General features: G+C 39.4%; 1 protein-coding gene across 2 annotated transcripts in view; it reads right to left on the reverse strand.

The window, feature by feature from the left end:
* Positions 1–23,631, reverse strand: part of SGCG (sarcoglycan gamma) — a 148,096-nt gene that overhangs the window by 16,734 nt on the left and 107,731 nt on the right. For both annotated transcript variants that reach the window (XM_046665193.1, XM_046665194.1), the window contains exons 5-6: positions 13,149–13,268; positions 640–712 (exon numbers count right to left, since the gene is read on the reverse strand). In XM_046665193.1, coding sequence (XP_046521149.1) covers positions 640–712; positions 13,149–13,268 — 193 coding nt within the window. The remainder of the gene's footprint in view (positions 1–639; positions 713–13,148; positions 13,269–23,631) is intronic.

Here is a 23,631-nt window from a genome sequence, read left to right on the forward strand (position 1 = left end):
AACTAAAACCTCGGGACGAGCAGGCATTCAGGAGGTCTCCGGGGGAAGGAGGGCGGGCAGTCCAGGCAGAAGGGACAACTGTGTAAAGGTCTTGGGGGGGGAGGGGATGGCACCGCTCAGGCCTGGGAGGGCAGGGAAGGTGGGAGGCGCTGCGCGGCCGGAGGCTGCAGAGCCGGCGGGAGCCCAGCTCGGGCGGGGGGCGGGGGTGGCCTCACGGAGGGGCGGCCGTGAGCGCCCCCGGGCCAGGGTCCACTTTCCTGTGGCTGACGCGCAACCCGTGAAACCTTGTAAATAGTCGCATTTAGCAAAGTCCCTGTGCTTTCAGTGTGAAGGGCAGGTTAGAGAGGAGCACGCTGGAGGCAGCAATAGGCTGTAGGGACAGCACGGAGCGTGAAGGAAGCAGGAGGGCAGGGATGGTCGAGGGGCCCCGAGCTACGAGACAATCAGCGGGAGAACCAGCAGGGCTTTGCCTTCCCTCGGATTTTAGTGCGTAACGACCAGTTGCAGGGGGAAAGTCATGAGAATAAGGACAACTGGTGCAATAAGAAGCAATCCGGTAATAACCGCTAAAATGTCACTCCAGCACATATCCAGTATCTTCCATACGGGAATCTGCTTATATTTGAACAAAATTCTTACCTCAGGTCCTCAAACGGGTCGGCGCTTACAAGGGGTGTCTCCACCGAATGTTCAAAAAGAGCCCCTTCAGGCCCTAAGCAAAACCAAAGATGCGTCATTTACAAAAGGAACACTAATGACACCAAACAAAGTAAACGCTTAGGTTACACGTTAGAGCACAAGTAGGTTTGATTTGTGTCGCTGAAGTTCTGCAGATGTTTGGGTTGCAGGAAAAAAGGCACAATTGCTCTCCGACTTTTCAAGGATACCACGATTTCACTAGGTTGCTGTAAACAAAACATGATTTTTAAAGCAATTACAAATATGCAGGCTTATTTTAAAACTAGAAAGCAAAATTAACCCTCAAATTGAAAAAGAAGTAATTTCAGTTGAAGATTCTGTGTCCACATATTTTAGATAATAGTACTTTTACTCATTCTCTAGATTTTATGTGTAAAACTTGTATCTTATGTCATTTGTTTCTTAAGGCACGTCAGGAAATCCATAGACAAATCAAAGTTTTAAATACTTAAACTGACTTTCTAATTTCTAGGAATCAGTATGTCCCCAATTCTTTCGCTAGTCTGAGAGCCTGTGTGCAAGACACAGGGGTCAGTCGCAAAGGTGAGGATGACATGCTCTTTGCTATATCTAACTTGTTAATACTCGGAACTCTCCAAGGGAGGTAAGATTATTTTCCTATTTTACTGAGGAGGAAAATGAGGAACACAAAGGTTAACTTGCCTAGAATTACACAGCTAAGTGGCAGGGCTGTGACTTGAATTCCAAGCCCACATTTTTAATCTTTATGCTACAGGATTTCTCATACGTAAATAACAAACACTATATGCTAGAAAGTAACTTGCCAGTAGCAAAGTGCAACTAAATTATTTTGGGGGTCATCGGCAGGGAAGAATCACTTTAAGGCGGCGGAAGAGGCTTTTTATAGTAAAATGCAGTTGCTCTGAACCCTACGTAGATAGACATTTGCGACCATGTGGAGTTTGTGGACAGACTTTCAAGGAGAGCAGCAGCCCAGGGGCAGGAGAATGTGACCAGTGTGCAGAATGAACGATCATCCAGTTCACTGCAGAAGCAGAGGATTCAGCGTGGAAACACGAACTCATTTTTCATATTATATTAAAAATATTTCCCCTCTTTAATTTAAGGGCATACCCACAGATTTAAGTAGTACCACATTGCCTCTACCCACTCATCATGGTTTACCTAGGGCCCGTGTGCCTGTCCTAGGCTCCACCCCTTCCTGGGCCCCACCCCTTCCTGGGCCCCACCCCTTTTTTAGGGCCTGCCCTGGCTTAGGGTCTGCAGTTGCAGTTTGCAAATAATTTATTTCTCTCCCCCTTGGTTCCAAAAGGAGCTCAGGGCATGTCCTCACGTTGTGCAGACTTTTCTCTTTAGGAAATACTGAAAACAATTTAAATGCTTATTTTCTAATCTCCTCTTGTACTAGTTTGACGTTCGGCATTGAAAGCCTGGGTCGAAGTTTCCCGGGAACTGAGTTGAGAAGTCATGAGCTGGAGCAAAAGTCTGTCAGCAGCTCTTACTCACCTAACAATTCACCATACCCTATTTTCTCAACAGTATTACTCACTATATTAGCTTTGTTATGATAATTGTTGCTTCTTTAGTAATTTTGTTTAAATATGAAGACATGACAAAAGTACACATTGAAAGCACTCGTTCAAGAAATAATAGTTTGCAGCATAAAAGTAAAAGAGACTTAAATCAGTACAACATGAAATTTCATAATTACAAGGCAGATTTGGTAGCATGATCAATATAAGAACTATAATCAACTAAAATAAAAGAGCACACAGAAGTGAAGGTTAACGTTTCATGAAAATTATAATTCATGCAAATTATATTCAGATAAGAAACAGATCCTCATACGTGCTGTAAAAGGGCACATCTCCTTGAAGCACCACTCATGCAAACCTGAATGATAATGGTGACCATTCGTAACCTAAGACCGTACTACGCATGAGGGTTTCCACGATCAACTGTGCCAATCAAATTTTGTAGCAGTGTCTGGTTTGCCTGAAATATAGACAACATTTTCTGTTTGGTCTGCAGAGGGAAACAATTTAACACAGTAATTTGTACGATACTTGTATTCCCTTTATCTTTTTCTTTCTCCCTTGCTTCTCCTGATTTGCAAAATATAAAAGAAAAAGTAAAGAAAGAATAGATCTCAAGTTAATCATTAAGAAGACAAGTAGAGATACGTCACATATAGTTTTCTGCGTATGTAGATTTATTGTCTGTGTTTATATGGCATCGTTTGAAACACGAGTGTGCTTTGTCTGGGGGAGCCTAGGACGAGCTTTATAAATTATTAAAAAATAATGATTCCTTTCCATAGTTAGGATGATAGAACCAAAAGGAATGTGGGCTATAAATTTTTGTGTAATTATTTTACCTCTTTATTCTTATGTAAATAAAATGACAGACAAAAAGTTTCAGTACGTTTTGCTCTCTGTCCACATAAACTATAAAACAAGCTAGAAATTGCAATGCATTCCAGTTGCATACACAATTTTTTTTTTTTTAAACACAGATTCAGTTCTTTTCCAAGAGCTGAAATTATTCTAAGAGTGCCAGTGGCACTATTTTACAAGGAAACGGAGCTCCATAATTAGGTTTTAAATGCGTGCCAATTATTTACCTTCTAGAGCTAGGGACATCACAGTGACATGTGATAATGGTAACGTACTTCTAGGCAGACATAGACTCTATAAACTAATACGTATTATCTTTAAATAAAAGGAGCAGTTTCTCTATCATTAAAATTGTAAGTGTCCAAATTATATGATCTGATTATATCATTACTATTCAGCCTCAAAATAAATACTTCTTAGAACCTATTTGCTATAACAAAATGGATGTTTCCTTAATTGTTTCATAAAATAATTCTCAGTAAATTTTGTTGATTTTCAATGTAATTATATTTCCTTTATATTTGCACTCATATTTAAATATTCCCAAGATTTAAATAAAAGAAATTAACCAAGATTATATTAAAAAAATTGGTGTAACACCTACTCCTTGTAGAAAATAGAATATATTATTTAAGGTTGTATAATCTAAATTTTATTTAGGGGAAAAAAGTTCCACTATAAAATATCATCATATAAATCATGTATTAAAATGACCTTGCATAAGTATTATTTATACAGAAAGGTATAATCAAGAAGCCAAAAAACTAAAAGCCCCACCTTATAATGTTAGCTTTTTTTTAAAGAATATGTCACTGAGCTTAGACATAGTAAACGGTCTCGTCATTTCTACTGTAAAGTATCAGTAGTATTTGGATGGCACCATTCTTATCTTCTGGGTCCTAGAACAATTTATGATGAATGAAACTCATATGAAGATCTGTAGTCAGATTGTGGTGCAAGCTGGACTGGGATAGTGGTGAAGGCTTTGAAGAGTTCATGGTCAGAGCCCAACAACTGGAAGGGAAATTGCTCCCAGTTGCTCCCTTATTCCCAACACGCTGCTGCTCCTAGGATCTTTCATTTACAGAAATACATAGAGTTCAATATTAATAATTCTGTTCAAACAGTTCATAATATATACCCAGGCATTTGTTAGATTTTTGGATCTACACTGATAACTATTTGTTAAGATTAATTTCACATTCATTGAGCATTTATGGACTAAAATGGGCTTTTCAAGCAGTGCAAAAAAATTTTGTTGCTCCCCTTCACAGCCAGACTTCCGCATAATGTCTCTACTGCTTCCCATTCTAACCAACGCTGCTGCCACCTCCCACTGCCTTTTACCTTAATACTCCGATGAGAATGCTTTGTTAAGACAGTAATGGCCTCCATGATGCTCGATCCAGGGGCAGTTTCTGTCCTCACCTTTCGTGGGCCCAAATTCTGGGAACAGTATCTCTTGGCACCAGGAAAATGACTCTTGTGACACCCCTCCCAGCACACTGTCCCTTCTCACTCTCCTGGGGCGGCTGCCCCTCCTTTACCTGGGCTCTAGTCTTGGCATCTCTCAGGGCTCAGTTGGTTGATGACGCCCTCATTTGTATCTCTAGTGGAGACTTCTGCTCTGAGCAATAGAAAGCTCACATCTCCAATAGTTGACTTGACATATCCACTTGACTGGTTCACAGATATCTTCAACTTATGTATCTAAAACATTAACTGTTGATTCTCTGTTTGAAGATGTGTTCTCCTCCTCAGGCATCTCCATTACCCAGAGAGCAAGGCCATCATCCAAAAACAAACACAATCTTTTCATCTTTGATTCCCTCCATGGATGCCTGCCACCCATTTGATCCATTGGCAAGTCTCTATATGTTAGTGCTTAATTTGGAGTCATTAGCTTCTCTCTATGACCATTGCTACCACCTAGTCCAAATCATCATCATCTATTGCCTCTACTACAATTAACATCCTCCTAACTGGTTTTGTTACAGAACCAAGTGTGTTCGCCTCCTGGCAGAGTTAACATCCAACTCTCAGCCAGAAGTAGTTGTCACACAAAGTAGAGCTTATTTGCAGCAAATAGGAGGCCATTAGGAATCATTTCCAAATGTGAATGTGAATTGTCGCTGTCCCAGAACAAAGGGAAGCAAGGACATTTATTTCGGATGGGGAATGAATATTCAAAAGGGAGGGGTGGGTACTCACCTGCACAGGCTCAGTTGGAAAATGTGCTTCCACATACTCTGCAGGTCATGGTAATAAGGCCTAAGCTCCTCCCAGGGAGAGGATCTCAGCATTAAAAATGAGGCCAAGGTCACGGGCATCCCTCTTGTGGTGGGGCTTGGTCTGGTTCAGGGTGGTTGGTGATTGCATCTCTTAAACAGTTAAATGCTTGGAACCCACCCTTGAGTTCCTCAGGGCAGTTAGTCAGAGATAGTTTGACTGTTTCCATTCTCCCTTGTAATGGTTATATTGATCTGAAAAGGTGTAATGAATCAAAGAGTACCCTTTTCAAAACAATTCAATGCCTTTTCTGTGCATTTAAAACAAATCCAAGTTCTTATAATGGCCAACTAGTCCCTGCATGATCTGGTCCCTTTGTATCTCCCCTTACACCAGGCTCATTTCAGACTCCAATTCAGTAAGATCGAAATACAAAAACCATGGAATAATATGACACAGATAAGCCCAAATAGAGCAGTTATCAAAATGATTGTGAATGTCTTAAACTCTTCACTAAAAATCGAAGTCTATCAAACTGTCTTCAAAAAATAAATTCCCTGGCTAAATGCTGCTTATTTACAAGTAATTTAATATGAGGAGAATTTAGGCTGTAAAAGTAACCTAAAGAGGCCAGATCACCATAGGCCATTGAGGTCCTCTTATAGAAGTTTGGAGAAGTCATTGCACAGGGAAGTGACACTTAGAATTGATGCAACTGACAGGGGAATGTAACATACTTGAAGAGATGCAAAGCTGGAGGAAAATATTACTGGGCCACTGAATTAACCTGGAACTCCCCTACCTCCAGACGTCTCCTGTGAGATAACTTATGTCCATCGCTGTCATTTCTACACCATCACTTTTGACTTTATGTAATCCTGCTTAGCTGCACAGAGAGGCTTATGGCTAGATCTGGTTTTCCTCACTAGTAATGAGAAACTGGATACTACTACTGGCCTCTGTTTTTCTTACTAAATGTTGGGGAATGCACCGAGCCTAGCAAAGCATTGCCAAGGAAATAAAATACATTTGGGGGAGGCAAGCTAACAATTTATCCTCTGCCAGAAGTCAGTTCTGACAATAGTAAAGAACATTTTTTTTTGAAGATGACATTTTGATGTTATTCCAATAATATGTTCTTGTAACTGGGGTTAGTAAAAGAGTGAAAGAGGTCACTTGGTAACCAATTCTATTTTTAGGGGGAAAAATGAAACTGCTTAAAGGCCTGGGTCAATTCCAAACTGAGTTGGTGAAATTGTTTAATCTCCTCCATAAATTTGATTTAAAAACAATTCTCAGTTTCCTAGTTGACTAATGTCTATATGAAAGCTGCTTAAGAATTAATGAGAAGTTTCATCTTATTTTCTGAGTACTTAAGACAAAGGCAAAACAAGAAAACATTTCTTTATCCAAGTCAAGATTAGGATTTAGTACAAGTCAGGAATGGGAGTGCACCACCTTAAAGAAAGAGCCAACCCACCCCTCCCCTCACAGCCCCTGCTTAGAGCAGGTGTGCAGTGGCCAGAGGGCAGAAAAGTGAAACAAAGCATTTGATTCTCTTTTGCAGTCCCCAGAGTGAAGCTGCCTCTCTGTCTCTTGTGGGGGACTGGCATTGGCCACCCCAAGATATGTCTCTTTGGCATGAGGATTATTTGGGGCTGGTTACTTTTAGTAAACTGGGACAGGGAAGGAGGCTCTGAGGAGTGGAACTTGCTTGCCCTTTGTAAGAGACATTTACATTGTAAAGGGAATCTCCATCTGTAAAGGTGTCTCCCTCTCTGTACCAGGAAGAAAGGGGGATGACCTTATCTCTAGAAACTCTTAATCAGTGGACTTAAATCTGCATTTGTTTATTGTGCTTGTCTGGTAAACTCCTGTAACTGACTCCCCCTCCACCCCCAACATCATCCTTTGTCTTTAGCTGGATATGATATTTAAGGTGGTGGCTTCAGCCATTTTGGCGAGTTGCTCAGCTTGCCTGACCTCTCCCTTGTATACATGTTATAAAGCTTTGTTTAATTTTCTCCTGCTATTCTGTCTCATGTGAATTTAATTCATTCTCTGGCCAGAAGAACCCAGAGAGGGTAGAGGAAATGTTTTCCTCCCCTACACTCTTCTGTCATTCCTCTCTGGCTGTCAACTGCTGCTGCTTTTGCTTATCCAAGAAACTCCACGGGTACTTGGAATCAATTCATTTAAAATAGGGACCAAACTTTTATAGTAAGTAGTAGAGAAAAGCTTTAATGGGAACGTATTTTGAAAAATTAAAGCTTATAAAAATATTGTTATTGTATTTTCTATTTAACAAAACTTAGTCATCATTGTAACAACTATGAAGTCATATGAAATAAAGAATAAATCAAGTTTTGTGTTTTGGTTCAATTTTTCAAACACAGTTGGAATTGTATGATGGTTGTATTAATTTTGTTTTTCTGTGTTACAAATTATGACAAACTGCACAGCTTAAAACAATATTCATTTTGTTACTGAACCTCCTAATTCTGAAGTTCATGAGCCTGAAGCACCACAAGCCAAACACTGAGACATGTGCTAGGAGATAGAGAAAGATTTATTCAAATTGGCCAAGATGAGAAGGAAGGAGCATGGGTTCTCTCAAATCCACCTAAACAAGAGAAGAAGGCAGGGGGTTTTATAGAACTAAGGGGTGTGGCAGGAGGAGTTTCAGAGAAACAAAAGGGTAATCTGTGTTTCTTTTACTCCCGATAAGCCCCTGGGTAATCTGACTTCTGAGGTCAAGGGCAGCTGGGGGCTGGTCATCTGGTGATCCTTGAAGGCTTTCTCTTTATTCTGTAAAACGTGCTCATAAATCCTTGTGACCCTTGAGTTACCCCTCAGGTTAAACAGGAAAACAGAAAATTGACAAGATTAACTTCTTTTCATAACAAGGCCAAAGGTAATCTTATTCAATATTTACAGTAACCCTCAGGTGGGGAGCTTCAATTTTTTTTGTGTGTGTGAGAAAGATTAGCCCTTAGCTAACATCAACCACAAATCCTCCTCCTTTTGCTAAGGAAGCTTGGCCCTGAGCTAACATCTGTGCCCATCTTCCTCCACTTATATGTGGGATGCCTGCCATGCATGGCTTGATAAGCGGTATATAAGTCTGCTCCTGGGATCCGACCTGGTGAATCCCAGGCCGCTGAAGTAGAGTGTGTGAACTTAACTGCTGTGCCACTGGGTTGGCCCCCCCAGCTTCAATTTGTTAGCTCACAGTTCTTTAGGACAGAAGTCCTCCCGGTGGGCTTGCCTGGGTTTTGTGCTCAAGGGTCTCACCAGGCCAAAATCCAGGTGTCTGCCAGACAGGGCTCTTTTCTGGAGGCTCTGGGCAAGAATCTTTTTCCGAGGTCAGTCAGGTTGTTGGCAGAATACATTTCCTCTTGGTTTTGGGCTAAGGCCCCATTTTCTTGCTGTCAGACAAGGCCCTCTTTAGGCTTCAAGAAGCCACCACATTCCTTGGCACATGGCCCCCTTCATATTCATACAGCAACAGAGCAACAAATCCATCTTGCACTTCAAATTTCTCTGACTTCCCCTTCTACTGCCAGCCGGAGAAAACTCTCTGCTTTACAAAGAGCTCTTGTGATTAGACTAGGCCCACCCAGGCAATCTCCATTTTGCCATATAAATAACATAATCATGGGAATGATATCTCATCATATTCACAGATTCCATCCACACTCAGAGGTGAGCGAATTTTACAAGGGCAAAGGTCATTGGATCACTAGAATTCTGCCTCCCACAGTGGCACAATATGGCATTGTTCACATAATGTTTAACATATGCAGTAAAACCATAAGAACAGTCAAATTGAGGGTATTGTCAATCTTTCCAAGGTGAATATTTTAATCTTGAGATATTAAAATGGGTGATCTTCGAAGTACCTATCAGGTCATCATCTGTGTTTATTTTCAGTTCTTCAGTTGCTGGCCGGTCTGGCTCTCTAGATCCTCTTTTGTAACTGGTATTTGGTACCAACTAATTGCCCTGAGGATCTCAAAAATGGGTTTGGAAGCATTTAACTGTTTTTCCAAATTGTTTTTTTCCTTTTGTTATGTTAAGGAGATGCAATCACCAACCACCCGGAACTGGACCAGGCCTCACCACAAGAGCTACGTCTATGACCTTTGCCTCATTTTTAATGCTTCGGTCTCTCCAGGAGGAGCTTAGGCCTTATCACCATCACCTGCAGTGTACTGGAAGCATGTTTTCCAACTGAGCCCGTGCAAGTGAATACCCAGCTCTCCCTTTTGAATATTAATTCCCCATCCAAAATAAATGTCCCTGCTTCCCTTTGTTTGGGGACGCCATGACTTTGGAAATGACTCCATGCGGTCTCCTGTTAGCTGCAAATATACCTTACTCTGTCAGAGAACTTACTTCTGGTGGAGAGTCTGATTTAACTCGCCAGGCGGTGAACGCACTTTGTTTGTGGTAACGTTTCCAGTATTCCTACATCACTTTTGACTTCCAGATACCCTTTGTCTTTTGCAAGACTTGCAATTTCATTTTGCAATCAATTTGCATTTGCTTTGTTGGATTCTGTACGATCTCCTCCAGTCAATGAGAGACCAGTGGGTAAAAACGCTTGGAGCTATTGTGTGAAGCTCTGAGAGGTGAAATTCTCGCTCGAGGTCACACAGTCAGTCAGGGGAACAGCTGGGATTGGAACTCAGTCTGCTTCTCAAAAAGCTATCCATTACTATTTTTAGGTATGGTCTGTTAATATCCATTCAGGTGCTACCCTCTATTTAAAATGGCAATCCTTACTTTTTCTTCCTGATAAACTACTCATCTTCCTAGGATGAGCTCAAATTTCTCTTTCCTTGAGAAAACTCTTCTGACCCACTCTGTCTCTCTTTCCATCATACTATGGCGTGGCTGATCCCTTTTTCCAGGCTGCTCCTGTAGCCTTTGGCCCAAACATCAATTACAGTCCTTAGCAGACTGCGTCTAACAAATTAATGTCTGTTTAGTTTACAGCTCAGCTAAAATATAAACATCATGTAAAGGGAAATGTCTTAATTATTTTGCACTATAGGTATTTAGCTTAATTACTAACACATAGTAAATAATAAATGTTAACAACTTCCAGAGAAACAGTACAGGTTTAAGGCAGACCAGTGATTCTCAAGAGGTGATTTTGCACCTGAACCCCCAAAAAGACTTTTGGCAGTGTCTGTAGACATTTTGGTTTTCACAACTTGTGAGGGAGGTGGGTAGGAATGCTCTTAAAGGTCAGAGACGCTGCTAAATATCCTGAAATGCACAGGACAGTCCCTTTCCTCAGCAAACATATTATCCAGCCTAAAATGTCAATAGTGTTAAGGTTGAGAACGCCTGAGCTAGACGTAGAGACAGAGAGAGTCAAACCTTGGATAGAGAGGGGAAGAAAAGGAAAGAGTCGGAATTGTGGAATTTCTTGCATTTCTTTAATCACAAAATTTAGGGAGGCCAAGAGCATATTGGAAAACTGAGAAGAGTTAGGTCTGGGTCAAAATCGTGCTGTTCACACGCTCAACACTCATGGTCACCCTGGTAGCAAGAACTCTATACTATTTTAATGGCATAATGACAAGGAAATTATATAGTAATTACAGGTGAGTGTATTTGCTCTAATTAGCTTAACTGGAGAGAAGAGGGGTTTGGAAGAAATTTGTGCCTGAGATTAAAAAAAAAATTATGAAAGAGAAGAAGAATATGGCACCTTTAAAAAGGATAACTTGAATGTATGTGCCAGAGAGAGTGTCACTTGTTGCTGACATGTTGCTTCTCCCACTGACTCTGTCACGTTCTTGTCGGGCAGTTGTTCTCAACGTGAAGTCCCTGGCACTGGAGCATCAGCTAAGAAATACAGATTCTCAGGCCCCATTCCAGACCTGCTGGGTCAGATACTCTGAGCATGAAGCCCAGCAATGTATATTTCAACAAGCCCTCCAGGTAATTCTGATACATGCATGCAGGTAATAAATAATATCGTTGCTTATCAATTTTTCTCACCTATTCCACTAATTGACATCATGGCCTGGAAGGAGCCCTGGGCTAGGAAAAGTTTCGCTTCACTGATGCTCTGTGCAGGCATCAGTGGGTTTGAAGCAATCCAAGCTGTTTCTTAGACTATTTTCCCTATAGATTTTATTGCCTTGTAGCACAATGACACTCAACCAAGACCTTTGCTGTCCTTTGCATGCATTAATACACTTAATCCAGCACTAGTAGTAAGTAGATATTGTCAATCCATTTGTAAAAGTGAGGAAACAGCCAACAGATATTAAGTAACTTGCCTGAGGTCTTGCAGCTAGTAATTGTTGAGGTAGGAATAGGATCTAGGTTTACAAAGCCCATATTCTCTGTACCACACAACAATGGATTTCTGATGACCAAGGCACTTGGGCAGCATGGCCATTTCTTTATTAGGCAATAATCAATTTCCTTTAATTAGATTTTTCTAGTGTCCTTTATTTTAGTAAGCAAACCGAGGACCCTATAGCCTTCGAGTAGGCTGCAACATAGGTTATGATTTTTACAGTTTGTTTTGTTAGGAATTATATATTACATAAAACTTTGTATTAGAGTTGAGTCTATTTCTTAGGTCAGAGAGCATTATTTCTTTTTCATTTATGACTACTGGTAATAATCTGTGAGAGAATAAAGTTGTTACTAGTTTTCAGAATAGTACATAAAAGCATTGAGATGAATTTAACTAGTGTCTGCCTTTTTATGCCTTCTACTCTTTACGGAAGGCTGGTAAGTAAATTTAGAACACGTTCTGAACAATTTTTAAACAAAATTTCTTCTTTTCAGTCCTAAAAATGAGTCCTATCAGAACCTTATCCAATCTTTATTTCAAAGAAAGAAAAGTTTTTTTTTTCTAAGAGTGCAGGGAATCCAAGTACCTGATATCATGGGAGTAAAAGTAACGTGGAGGAGGGTTTTGCAAAAGTCATATGAAAAACAGCTACTTGACTATCACACAGATGATAGAGGAGTTTATGATAAGCCTTTGGGCCACACCAATTGCAGAGAGATAGAGGGCAATAATACGGTGGGAGAAAATAGTGGGCAAAGATTTGCGAGACGAATTTCACTCTTCTAGAAGAGTATCAAAGAATTTCAAAAGAAATGCCATGAAGAAAAGTCAACAAATTCAAACTTTTTCTTATCTGTATGAAAGAGTCCAGAGTAAACTTGCCAAACGTACAATTTCCTTTTGCAGGAGTGCACTCCACGGGCTATTGTTTTTCTCAAGAGTTACTACAGATGATTGAATAAGGAAAATGTGGTATATATATGCAATGAAATATTATTCAGTCTTAAAAACTAAGGAAATATTTCCATTAATGACAACATAGATGGACCTCGAGGGCATTGTGCTAAGTGAAGTAGGTCAGACAATGCAGGGAATGACAAATGCAGTATGATCTCGCTTATATGTGGAATCCAAAAGCAAAAACAAACTCATAGATACAGAGAACAGATTGGTGGTTGCAAGAGGTGGGAGCTGGGCAAAATGGGTGAAAGTGGTCAGAAAATACAAACTTCCAATTATAAAATAAAGAAGTCCTGGGATGTAACGTACAGCATGCTGACTGTGGTTATAATATGGTATTGTATATCTGAAAGTTGCTAGGAGTGTAAATCTTAAAAGTTCTCATCACAAGAAAAAAAATTTGTAAGTAGGTGTGGTGATGGATGTTAACAGGATTTATTGTGTGATCATTTCAAAATATATACAAATATCAAATCATTACGTTGTACACCTAAAGTTAATATAATGTTATATGTCAATTATATCTCAATTAAAGCAAAAGAGCTACTACATACCAGTTACTCGAAGCTTATCTGTACCAACCACGACTTCCTGTTCATCGACAGTAAATAGTGGCTTGCCATCCTCGGAGTTGATCTGAAACTCTTGGCTCTGGACCTCTACCATTTTTGGACCTGAAGGATTAATTCAAACAGCTTATTATAAAGTGTTTACTATAGGCAGTGTCAAAGTCTCTATTTTTACACATGCTATGTCACTCAGCAATACCAAATTGCTAAACATTTAGGATTTGTTACCAATAGGTTTTTTTTAAATTATTTTTTTATTTTTATTTTTTCCTTTTTTTCCCCAAAGCCCCCCAGTACATAGTTGTATATTCTTAGTTGTGGGTCCTTCTAGTTGTGGCATGTGAGACACCACCTCAGCATGGCATGATGAGTGGTGCCATGTCCGCGCCCAGGATTCGAACCGGCGAAACCCTGGGCCACCGCAGCAGAGTGCGTGAACTTAACCACTCGGCCACGGGGCCGGGCTGACCAATAGTTTTTTTGATTCTATGATTAAACTTTTAAAATTCTAAGGCAAAATCTATTACATTATTAAAATAAATTTACATCAAATGTGTTAATCTATATCAAATACATGTACGAATAAATTATTTAAAAGTGAATTTTTTCAGGTTTTTAAAAGTTGCCAAAAATAATATAATTCTTCTACTCAGATTATTTAAATTTGTATTCTTTCAAGTATTAACCAACAGATTTTGTATTCTGAAATGTGAGATTTGTGAAAGACTGTCTTGGAAATGGCTCACTTTAATGGCCAGAGTTAACCCAGAAAATGGATCATACTCAATTCTCTCTTCTGCCCTTATCCTCAGAAGAGGTCCTCACCTCTTACTCCATGGAGAAAACAGACATCACCACGGAAGAACGCCCTCAAGTTTCTGCCCTTCCTTTTCCCCTAAGGCATTTTTGTCTTCACTCCTTTCTATTTCAGTGACAGAGGCATCACTTTCCCTTCCAGGCTTAATCCCTTCACAGGATCTTTGGGCCCATTGCCTTCCAAATCATTACTGTGTTCAGCAACTATTTAATGGACGTTGCTATGCGCCAAGCCCTGGAGATACTGTGCCCTCATGGAGATCCGGTTCAAGTTCTCTCGCTTGTACACCTGGGTTCTTGTCATTTTATGTTTTGTAATTTCTCTTTGTGCTTCCAATCTTTCTAACCCTGCTAGCATAACGGATTAACCTCTCTAGAATTTAGCTCTCAGTGGTTGCTTACGGAACTACAAGTATTTGCTAATTCTTTTGTATGTTAGCTTTATATTCATATCTAGAAAATTAAGTTTAATGAGAAAATGGATATCTTACAGTTTTTGTGTATGTGTCCCTGCGTCCCTCACAGTGCTCATTAAATTTGATGGATACCTGCTGGAAATTGTATAGAAGATTTTCACTTAATATATTAATCAGTTTTGGATATGGTCACCAACATATTCTTATTTTATTTCATTAATTTGTCCCTCCAATGATTTTTCATTTAAATGTGTGCCTGTGTGTGTGTGTGAGAGGCAGTTACAAAGCGGAACTCATCTTTTCCTCTAAGTTTTATCTTCTTTCTCTTAAGGAAGCCTGGCTTTATTCTTTTCAGAGTTGCCTGTATTTTTCTCTTCTGTGCTTTCACCCGACTCAGTCACCATTTACCTCTTCTGGATAACTGATATATCTTACATATGTATCATATAGGCACTGATTTGCATTAAATGATGCTAATGAAGTCATCTAAGTTTAAAATGAAGAGAAAAAGCCTGGAATAATTTGTCCAGTAAGAGTTCACTGTTTTGCTCATGGAGATTCATGTAGCAATTTTAGGAGACTTTAGTAAGTGAAAGGGATTAAACTAAATGACATTTTTTCTGCAACCATTTTTTCATACACTGATGAAATATTCAAAACATGAGTTTAGTTGCATAATTTTTATGAGTAACAAAGCCATACAAATCCTTGCTCAAATCAAAGAAAATGCAGGAAACTGAGTCTGTTCCATTCGACACAAATTGATTGCATGTTTTTTATGTTCGAGGTTCTGTGCTAAGAATTGAGGATGTGTAAATGAGTGGGATGAAGCTCACAACTTACAGGAGCTCACAGTCCACTGAAGAGAAAAGCATAGAAATCTAGTTCCATGACAATTTGATAAGTGCCCGATACAAACACGGACAGTGCTCAATGAGAACTCTGACAAGGAATTCACGGTCCGTCCTTGGGGTCAGGAATGGCACCCTGGGGAAGATGATGTCTGAGCTGACCTTGAAGAAAGCGTTTGTGTTTTCCTGATGAGGGGACTCCTGCCCTGATGAGGCACTCCAGGTGGACGCAACTGCTTGAGTAAAGGCACAGAGGAGAATGAAACCCCATCTTCATTTTATTAAAACAATACAGACATTGAACGTTAAATTTAAATGTCTTCCACGTCAGAAGAAACTGTTCTCCAAGGGTTAACAAGCCCATAATCACAAGAATAAACTCTTAAGATAACTGAGTTTGTAATTAATCTTTTAACTTTTTTTAATATTCTACTAGTTTTTATAACCTAGCTGGACGTGGATTAGAGCTGAGCAAGTAATCTTCTTTTGCAGCAGAGTTCTTTCAGAAATAAAATTCAAATTCTATCTTGGTGATTAAAAAAAAGGACTATCTGGTAAAATAAAATTTGTAATGACAGGCTTTGGTACAAACAAAGATGTAAATAAATAAAAAACAAAGGAAATAAAGGAAAGTTTTATGAGCTGATGAATTAAGTTTGTGAAATTGAAGTGTTTTTCTAGTGAAAATGCAATCAAATTATCTCTGGCATACAATAGGCCTCATTGACAGCCCACCCCCTCCATCACAATAGCTTTAGTTTAATATAACATCACTTAAAAACAGATGTCACAAAGTCCTCTAAAAAATATTCTGCTGCTGTAAATATTGTACTGTAGGAAAAATATTGGACCGGATGCACAAAACCATGGTTAAGTTCACCCTACTAGTTTTTCAGTGTAACCTTACATTATCAGTTCAGCCTTACAGCCTTGGGTCTGTCTGTTCCATCTCTGTGCCTTGGGTCAGTCTGTTCCATCCACATGCCATGAGTTCATGGACCTTTATTGACTGGGAAAGGGCTCTAATGCTATTCACACCAATTGCCTTGGATGAACTCTCTGTTTTTTTATTTCTGGCTTGCTTTGTTGAAGTTCTCTCTTCTGTTTTGGCTGCTAAATCTTGGCTTGGTTTTCCATTCATGATCCTCTCCATGACCCCAAATCCCTCATGGCTGTGGCTCAGACTTGCACTTGCATCCTTGTGCACTTGGGACTACCTCGGATAGGCCATCTTGTCCCATCCCATCTCTTGGAACTCTCCCCCACATTTGGACTGATTTTTCAGCCCATCCCATCCCCACAATCTTTTATTCATTCCTCTATTCATTCATTCAACAAATATTTATTGGATACCTACTAAATATTTGAGTGGCCTGAATTAAGAATTATAGCATTGGCTGAATGGAATAATCTAACTCCAATATTTGAGTATTATGTAATCAAATTATGATATATATATATATATATTCCTTGGAATACTATGTAGCCATTAAAATAATGCCATGAAGATGTTTTTATTAAATTAAAATGATGGGCAAAATGGCGGGGTGAGCTGACCCGGGACTCTCTCCCCTCCAAAGTACAACAAAGGACTGAAAAAAAAACCAAAAACCACCTGAATTTCAGCTAATGAACCTAAAGCCAGGACTCAGAGACCTACACTATCAAAAGACAGAAGACGGAGCCCCTACTGCCCGCCTCGGAGGAGCTGGAACGGGGTAAGAGAGAACATCGCTCCATCCTCTAGAAACCGGGATCGCTGCGCGGGTCCTGGAAGGAGCGGGGTAGGGGCCGCACAACCAGGGCATCGTCTAGGACTCCTGCCGCTGGTACAGTGGAAACCTGCTGACGGGGGAAAGCTGTGTGTGGGGACCCCATAAACGCAGGGCGGGAGACCAGAGAACAGAACTGATCAAATCCAGATCGGTGCGCGAGAGAAACTGCCCCGCCCCCGTCCCCGCCCCCGCAAAGCGCACTGGGCGCCCACATCTTGCTCAAAGGTGGAGAGCTCAGAACACGCGGTTCTTGACCCCCATCTAGTGGTGACAGGTGGTAGCTGCAACCGAATTCTACCACCATGCGAAAAAACTGCTCCTCTACCATCCAGCAATTTATAAAAGCCCCAGACCAGAAGGAAAACAATAAAAACACAGAATTAAGTCCTGAGGACTTGGAATTAGGTAAACTAAATGAAAATGAGTTCAGAGCAGCTATAATAAAAAAACTCAATGAGGTAGAGAGAAAGATAGAGAAACAAGCCGAGTTCTGGAGTTACTTCACAAAAGAGATTGAAATTATAAAGAAGAATCAAACAGAATTACTAGAGATGAAAAACACAATGGACCAGATAAAACAGAATACGGATTCCCGAAATGCCCAGGTAGACTCCATAGAAGAGCAAATTAACATAATTGAAGATAGACAAGCTGAATTGCTCCAGACAGAGGAAGAAAGAGAACTAAGGATTAAAAGGAATGAGGAAAGTATTAGAGAGATAGCAGATTCAATGAGGAGAAAGAATTTAAGGATCATAGGAATTCCCGAGAATGTGGAAAAGGAAAATGGTGCAGAAAGTGTGCTTAATGAAATTATAGAAGAGACCTTCCAAAATCTAGGGATTGAGGGAGAAATGTGTGTAGAGGAAGCTTTCAAATCTCCTAGATTTGTCAATGTAAAAAGATCTACTGCAAGGCATATAGTAGTAAAATTGGCAAAAAGGAATGACAAAGAAAGAATACTCAGGGCTGCACGAAATAAGAGAATTACATACAAGGGAACCCCTATCAGACTTTCAGCGGATTTCTCTGCAGAAACCTTATAAGCTAGGAGAGAATGGAGTGACATATTCAAAGCTTTAAAAGATAAAAATCTTCAGCCAAGAATACTCTATCCAGCAAGAATATCCTTCAGATATGAGGGAGAAATTAAATCTTTTCCAGACAAACAAAAGTTAAGGGAATTTGTAATCAAAAGTTCTCCACTACAAGAAATCCTCAAGAAGGCTCTCATACCTGAAAAAAGAAAAAAAGGAGAAAGGGGTCACAAACCACAGACTAGGGAGACCGATGGATAGAATCAGAACAGGATAGCAAATATTCAACTATAGCGTTAGGATAAAGGTAAGGAAACTACCAACGCAAAGACGATCTTATCACTCTAACTACAAACTCATAACACAAGTTGGAACAAGAAGTGAAAATAATAATTTAGGGGGGGAAGAGCAAAGGGACTAAATTAGTCTAGGCCAAGTAAGTAAGAGACCACCAGAGAATAGACTATATTATACATGAGATTCTAAATACAAACTTCAGGGTAGACACTAAACTAAACAACAGAACAGAGACACAAAACATAAATAAGCCAAAATCGAAGAAACCCAGCATAAGAAATTGCAGTATCAAATGGGTAGGATAAAGCACACAGGAAGAGAAAAGCAGGAAAGCCAGATAATGAGCAACAGATTGACAGCTTTAAGTCCACATGCATCAATAATCACTTTCAATGTAAACGGATTGAACTCTCCAATAAAAAGACACAGAGTGGCAAAATGGATTAAAGAACAAGATCCAACAATGTGTTGCCTCCAGGAAACACACCTCAGCCCCAAGGACAAACACAGGCTCAGAGTGAAGGGGTGGAGGACCATACTTCAAGCTAATAGCAAGGAAAAAAAAGCAGGTGTTGCAATTCTTATATCAGACAAAGTGCATTTCAAAATAAGACAGGTAAAGAGAGACACAAAGGGACAATATATAATGATCAAAGGGACACTTCATCAAGAAGAAATAATGCTTATAAATATCTATGCACCCAACATAGGAGCACCAAGGTTCATAAAGCAACTATTAACAGACCTAAAGGAAGATGTTAAAAACAATACAATAATAGTAGGGGACCTCACCACCCCACTCACATCAATGGACAGATCATCCAGACAGAAAATCAACAAAGAAATAGTGGAGCTAAACGAAAAACTAAAACAATTGGACTTAATAGACATATATAGATCACTTCGCCCTAAAAAAGCAGAATACACATTCTTCTCAAGTGCACATGGAACATTCTCAAGGATAGACCATATGTTGGGAAACAAGGCAAGCCTCTACAAATTTAAAAAAATTGAAATAATAACAAGCATCTTCTCTGATCATAATGCTATAAGGCTAGAAATTAATTACAAGAAAAAAGCTGAGAAAGGCACAAAGATGTGGAGACTAAACAATACACTACTGAACAAGCAATGGATCATTGACAAAATTAAAGAAGAAATCAAAAAATACCTGGAAACTAATGAAAATGATAACACACCATACCAACTCATATGGGATACAGCAAAAGCTGTATTAAGAGGAAAATTCATCACAATACAGGCACATCTTAACAAACAAGAAAAATCCCAGATAAGCAATCTTAAACTACACCTAATTGAACTAGAGAAAGAAGAACAAATAAAGCCCAAAGGCAGCAGAAGGAGAGAAATAATAAAAATCAGAGCAGAAATAAATACTATTGAAACAAAAAAGGCGGTAGAAAGGATCAATGAAACAAAGAGCTGGTTCTTTGAGAAGATAAATAAAATTGACAAACCACTAGCCAGACTTACAAAGAAAAAAAGAGAGAAAGCTCAAATAAACAAAATCAAAAATGAACGGGGAGAAATAACAACAGACTCTGCAGAAATACAACAGATTATAAGAGAATACTTCGAAAAACTCTATGCTAACAGAATGGATAACCTAGAGGAAATGGATAAATTCTTGGACTCTTACAATCTCCCAAAGCTCACTCAAGAAGAAGCAGACAATTTGAACAGACCAATCACAAGGAAAGAGATTGAAACAGCAATCAAAAACATCCCAAAGAGTAAAACCCCAGGACCAGATGGCTTCCCTGGGGAATTCTACCAAACTTTCAGAGAGGATTTAACACCTATCCTTTTCAAGCTATTCCAAAAAATTAGGGAGGATGGAACACTTCCTAACACCTTCTATGAGGCCAACATCACGTTGATACCAAAGCCAGACAAGGATGCCACGAAAAAAGAGAACTACAGGCCAATATCACTGATGAACATAGATGCAAAAATTCTAAACAAAATTTTGGCCACCAGAATTCAGCAATTCATCAAAAGGATCATACATCATGATCAGGTGGGATTCATACCAGGGACACAGGGATGGTTCAGCATCCGCAAATCAATCAACGTGATACACCACATCAACAAACTGAGGAATAAAAACCACATGATCATCTCAATAGATGCAGAGAAAGCATTTGACAAGATCCAACAGCCATTTATGATAAAAACGCTGAACAAAATGGGCATAGAAGGGAACTACCTGAACATAATAAAGGCCATATATGACAAGCCCACAGCCAACATCATACTCAATGGGCAAAAACTGAGTGCCATCCCCCTGAAATCAGGAACGAGACAAGGATGCCCTCTATCACCACTCTTATTTAACATAGTACTGGAGGTCCTGGCCAGAGCAATCAGGCAACATAAAGGAATAAAAGGAATCCAAATAGGGAGGGAAGAAGTGAAACTCTCACTGTTTGCAGACGACATGATCTTATATATAGAAAATCCCAAAGAATCCATTGGAAAACTCTTGGAAGTAATCAACAACTACAGCAAAGTTGCAGGGTATAAAATCAATTTGCATAAATCAGTAGCATTTCTATATTCTAACAACGAACTAACAGAAAATGAACTCAAGAACACAATACCATTCACAATAGCAACAAGAATAAGCAAAAATAATAAATAGCAAGAATAGCAAAAAGAATAAAATACCTTGGGGTAAATTTAACTAAGGAAGTGAAGGACCTATATAATGAAAATTACAAGGCCTTTCTGAGAGAATTGGATGACGACATAAGGAGATGGAAAGACATTCCGTGTACATGGATTGGAAGAATAAACATAGTTAAAATGTCCGTTCTACCTAAAGCAATTTACAGATTCAATGCTATCCCAATCAGAATCCCAATGACATTCTTTACAGAATTAGAACAAAGAATCCTAAAATTTATATGGGGCAACAAAAGACCCCGAATTGCTCAAGCAATCCTGAGAAAAAAGAACAAAACGGGAGGCATCACAATCCCTGACTTCAAAACTTACTACAAAGCTACAGTAATCAAAACAGCATGGTACTGGTACAAAAACAGGTGCACAGATCAATGGAACAGAATTGAAAGCCCAGAAATAAAACCACACATCTATGGACAGCTAATCTTCGACAAAGGAGCAGAGTGCATACAATGGAGAAAAGAAAGTCTTTTCAACAAATGGTGCTGGGAAAACTGGAAAGCCATATGTAAAAGAATGAAAATTGACCATTCTTTTTCACCATTCGCCAAAATAAACTCAAAATGGATCAAAGACCTAAAGGTGAGACCTGAAACCATAAGGCTTCTAGAAGAAAACGTAGGCAGTACACTCTTTGACATCAGTATTAAAAGGACCTTTTCAGACACCTTGTCTTCTCAGAGAAGGGAGACAATAGAAAGAATAAACAAATGGGACTTCATCAGACTAAAGAGCTTCTTCAAGGCAAATGAAAGCAGGATTGAAACAAAAAAACAACCCACTAACTGGGCAAAAATATTTGCAAGTCATATATCTGACAAAGGCTTAATATCCATAATATATAAAGAACTCTCACAACTCAACAACAAAAAAAATCAAACAACCCGATCAAAAAATGGGCTGGAGACATGAACAGACATTTCTCCAAAGAAGATATACGGATGGCCAATAGGCACATGAAAAGATGGTCATCATCGCTGATCATCAGGGAAATGCATATCAAAACTACACTAAGATATCACCTTACACCCATTAGAATGACAAAAATATCTAAATCTAATAGTAACAAATGTTGGAGAGGTTGTGGAGAGAATGGAACCCTCATACACTGCTGGTGGGAATGCAAACTAGTGCAGCCACTATGGAAAACAGTATGGAGATTCCTCAAAAAATTAAAAATAGAACTACCATACGATCCAGCTATTCCACTACTGGGTATCTATCCAAAGAGCTTGAAGTCAGCAATTCCAAAAGTCCTATGCACCACAATGTTCATTGCAGCATTATTTACAATAGCCAAGACATGGAAGCAACCTAAGTGCCCATCAACAGATGAATGGATAAAGAAGTTGTGGTATATATATACAATGGAATACTACTTAGCTGCAAAACAGAACAAAATCATTCCATTTGCAACAACATGGATGGACCTTGAGGGAATTATGTTAAGTGAAATAAGCCAGTTAGAGAAGGATAATCTCTGTATGACTCCACTCATATGAGGAATTTAAAAATGTGGACAAAGAGAACAGATTAGTGGCTACCAGGGGAAAGGTGGGGTGGGGGGTGGGCACAAATGGTGAAGTGGTGCACCTACAACACGACTGACAAACATTAATGTACAACTGAAATCACACAAGATTGTAACCTATCATTAACTCAATAAAAAAAAAAATTGATGGACTTCTGGGTAGCTGTACATAGTGGAGGCTGTGCAGTAATTGACCTCCCCACATCTCTTCCCTAAATTTCACAGAACAGCTTCACAGCTACAAAATTCTACACAAACAATACCCTCAGCGTTATTTGAAGACAGGGAAAAGTGAAACTACAAAAATCTTTGAGTCAAAGGAGAAAAATTCACAAGCCCCAGGGTCATGATTGAGCACATTCCTGCTTCCAATCCTGCCCCATCACAGGCTTTGTGGTGAGCAAAGACAGACAGAAAACACACGTGGGGCTTCAGTGAAGGCCACTTCAGGGATGGACAAAGGCATTGCAGGCAAATGGACACAAAATAGAGCTGGGATAGCTATCCTGATATCAGCAAGTGGAATTCAAGTCAAAAGCATTAAAAGTAACAAAAAAAGGATATTTTTAATGCTAATATCACAGTCGACAACAAAGATATAATACTTATAAATATTCATGCACCAAATATCACAGCAACCACCTTTATGAAATGAAAATTAAAGACATGAGGACACAGGTAGAACAGACTAATAATAGTAGACTTTGTATACCACTTTCAGGACAGGACAGAGCAAATGCACTGAAAAATAAGTAAGGAGACAGAAGATCTAAAATCTCAATCAGATTGAACTGGAAACCCTCACAGATACACGTACATTCTTCCCCAGTGCCCACAGCACACTCTAAAAACCGATCATAATTCAGGTCTGTCATTTCCATAAAGTTGAAAGACCACAAATAACACTCTGTCAGCACAATGCAATGAAACCAGAGTTTGCTAAGACAAACAAAACGACAGAAGGGCCATCCATGCAGAAGTTTTACAATCTCTTATTAAAGAACTGATAGGTGAAAGATGGCATGCATGTAAAGAA

The sequence above is a fragment of the Equus quagga genome, chromosome 6 (assembly GCF_021613505.1).
Source record: "Equus quagga isolate Etosha38 chromosome 6, UCLA_HA_Equagga_1.0, whole genome shotgun sequence".
Lineage (NCBI taxonomy): Eukaryota > Metazoa > Chordata > Mammalia > Perissodactyla > Equidae > Equus > Equus quagga.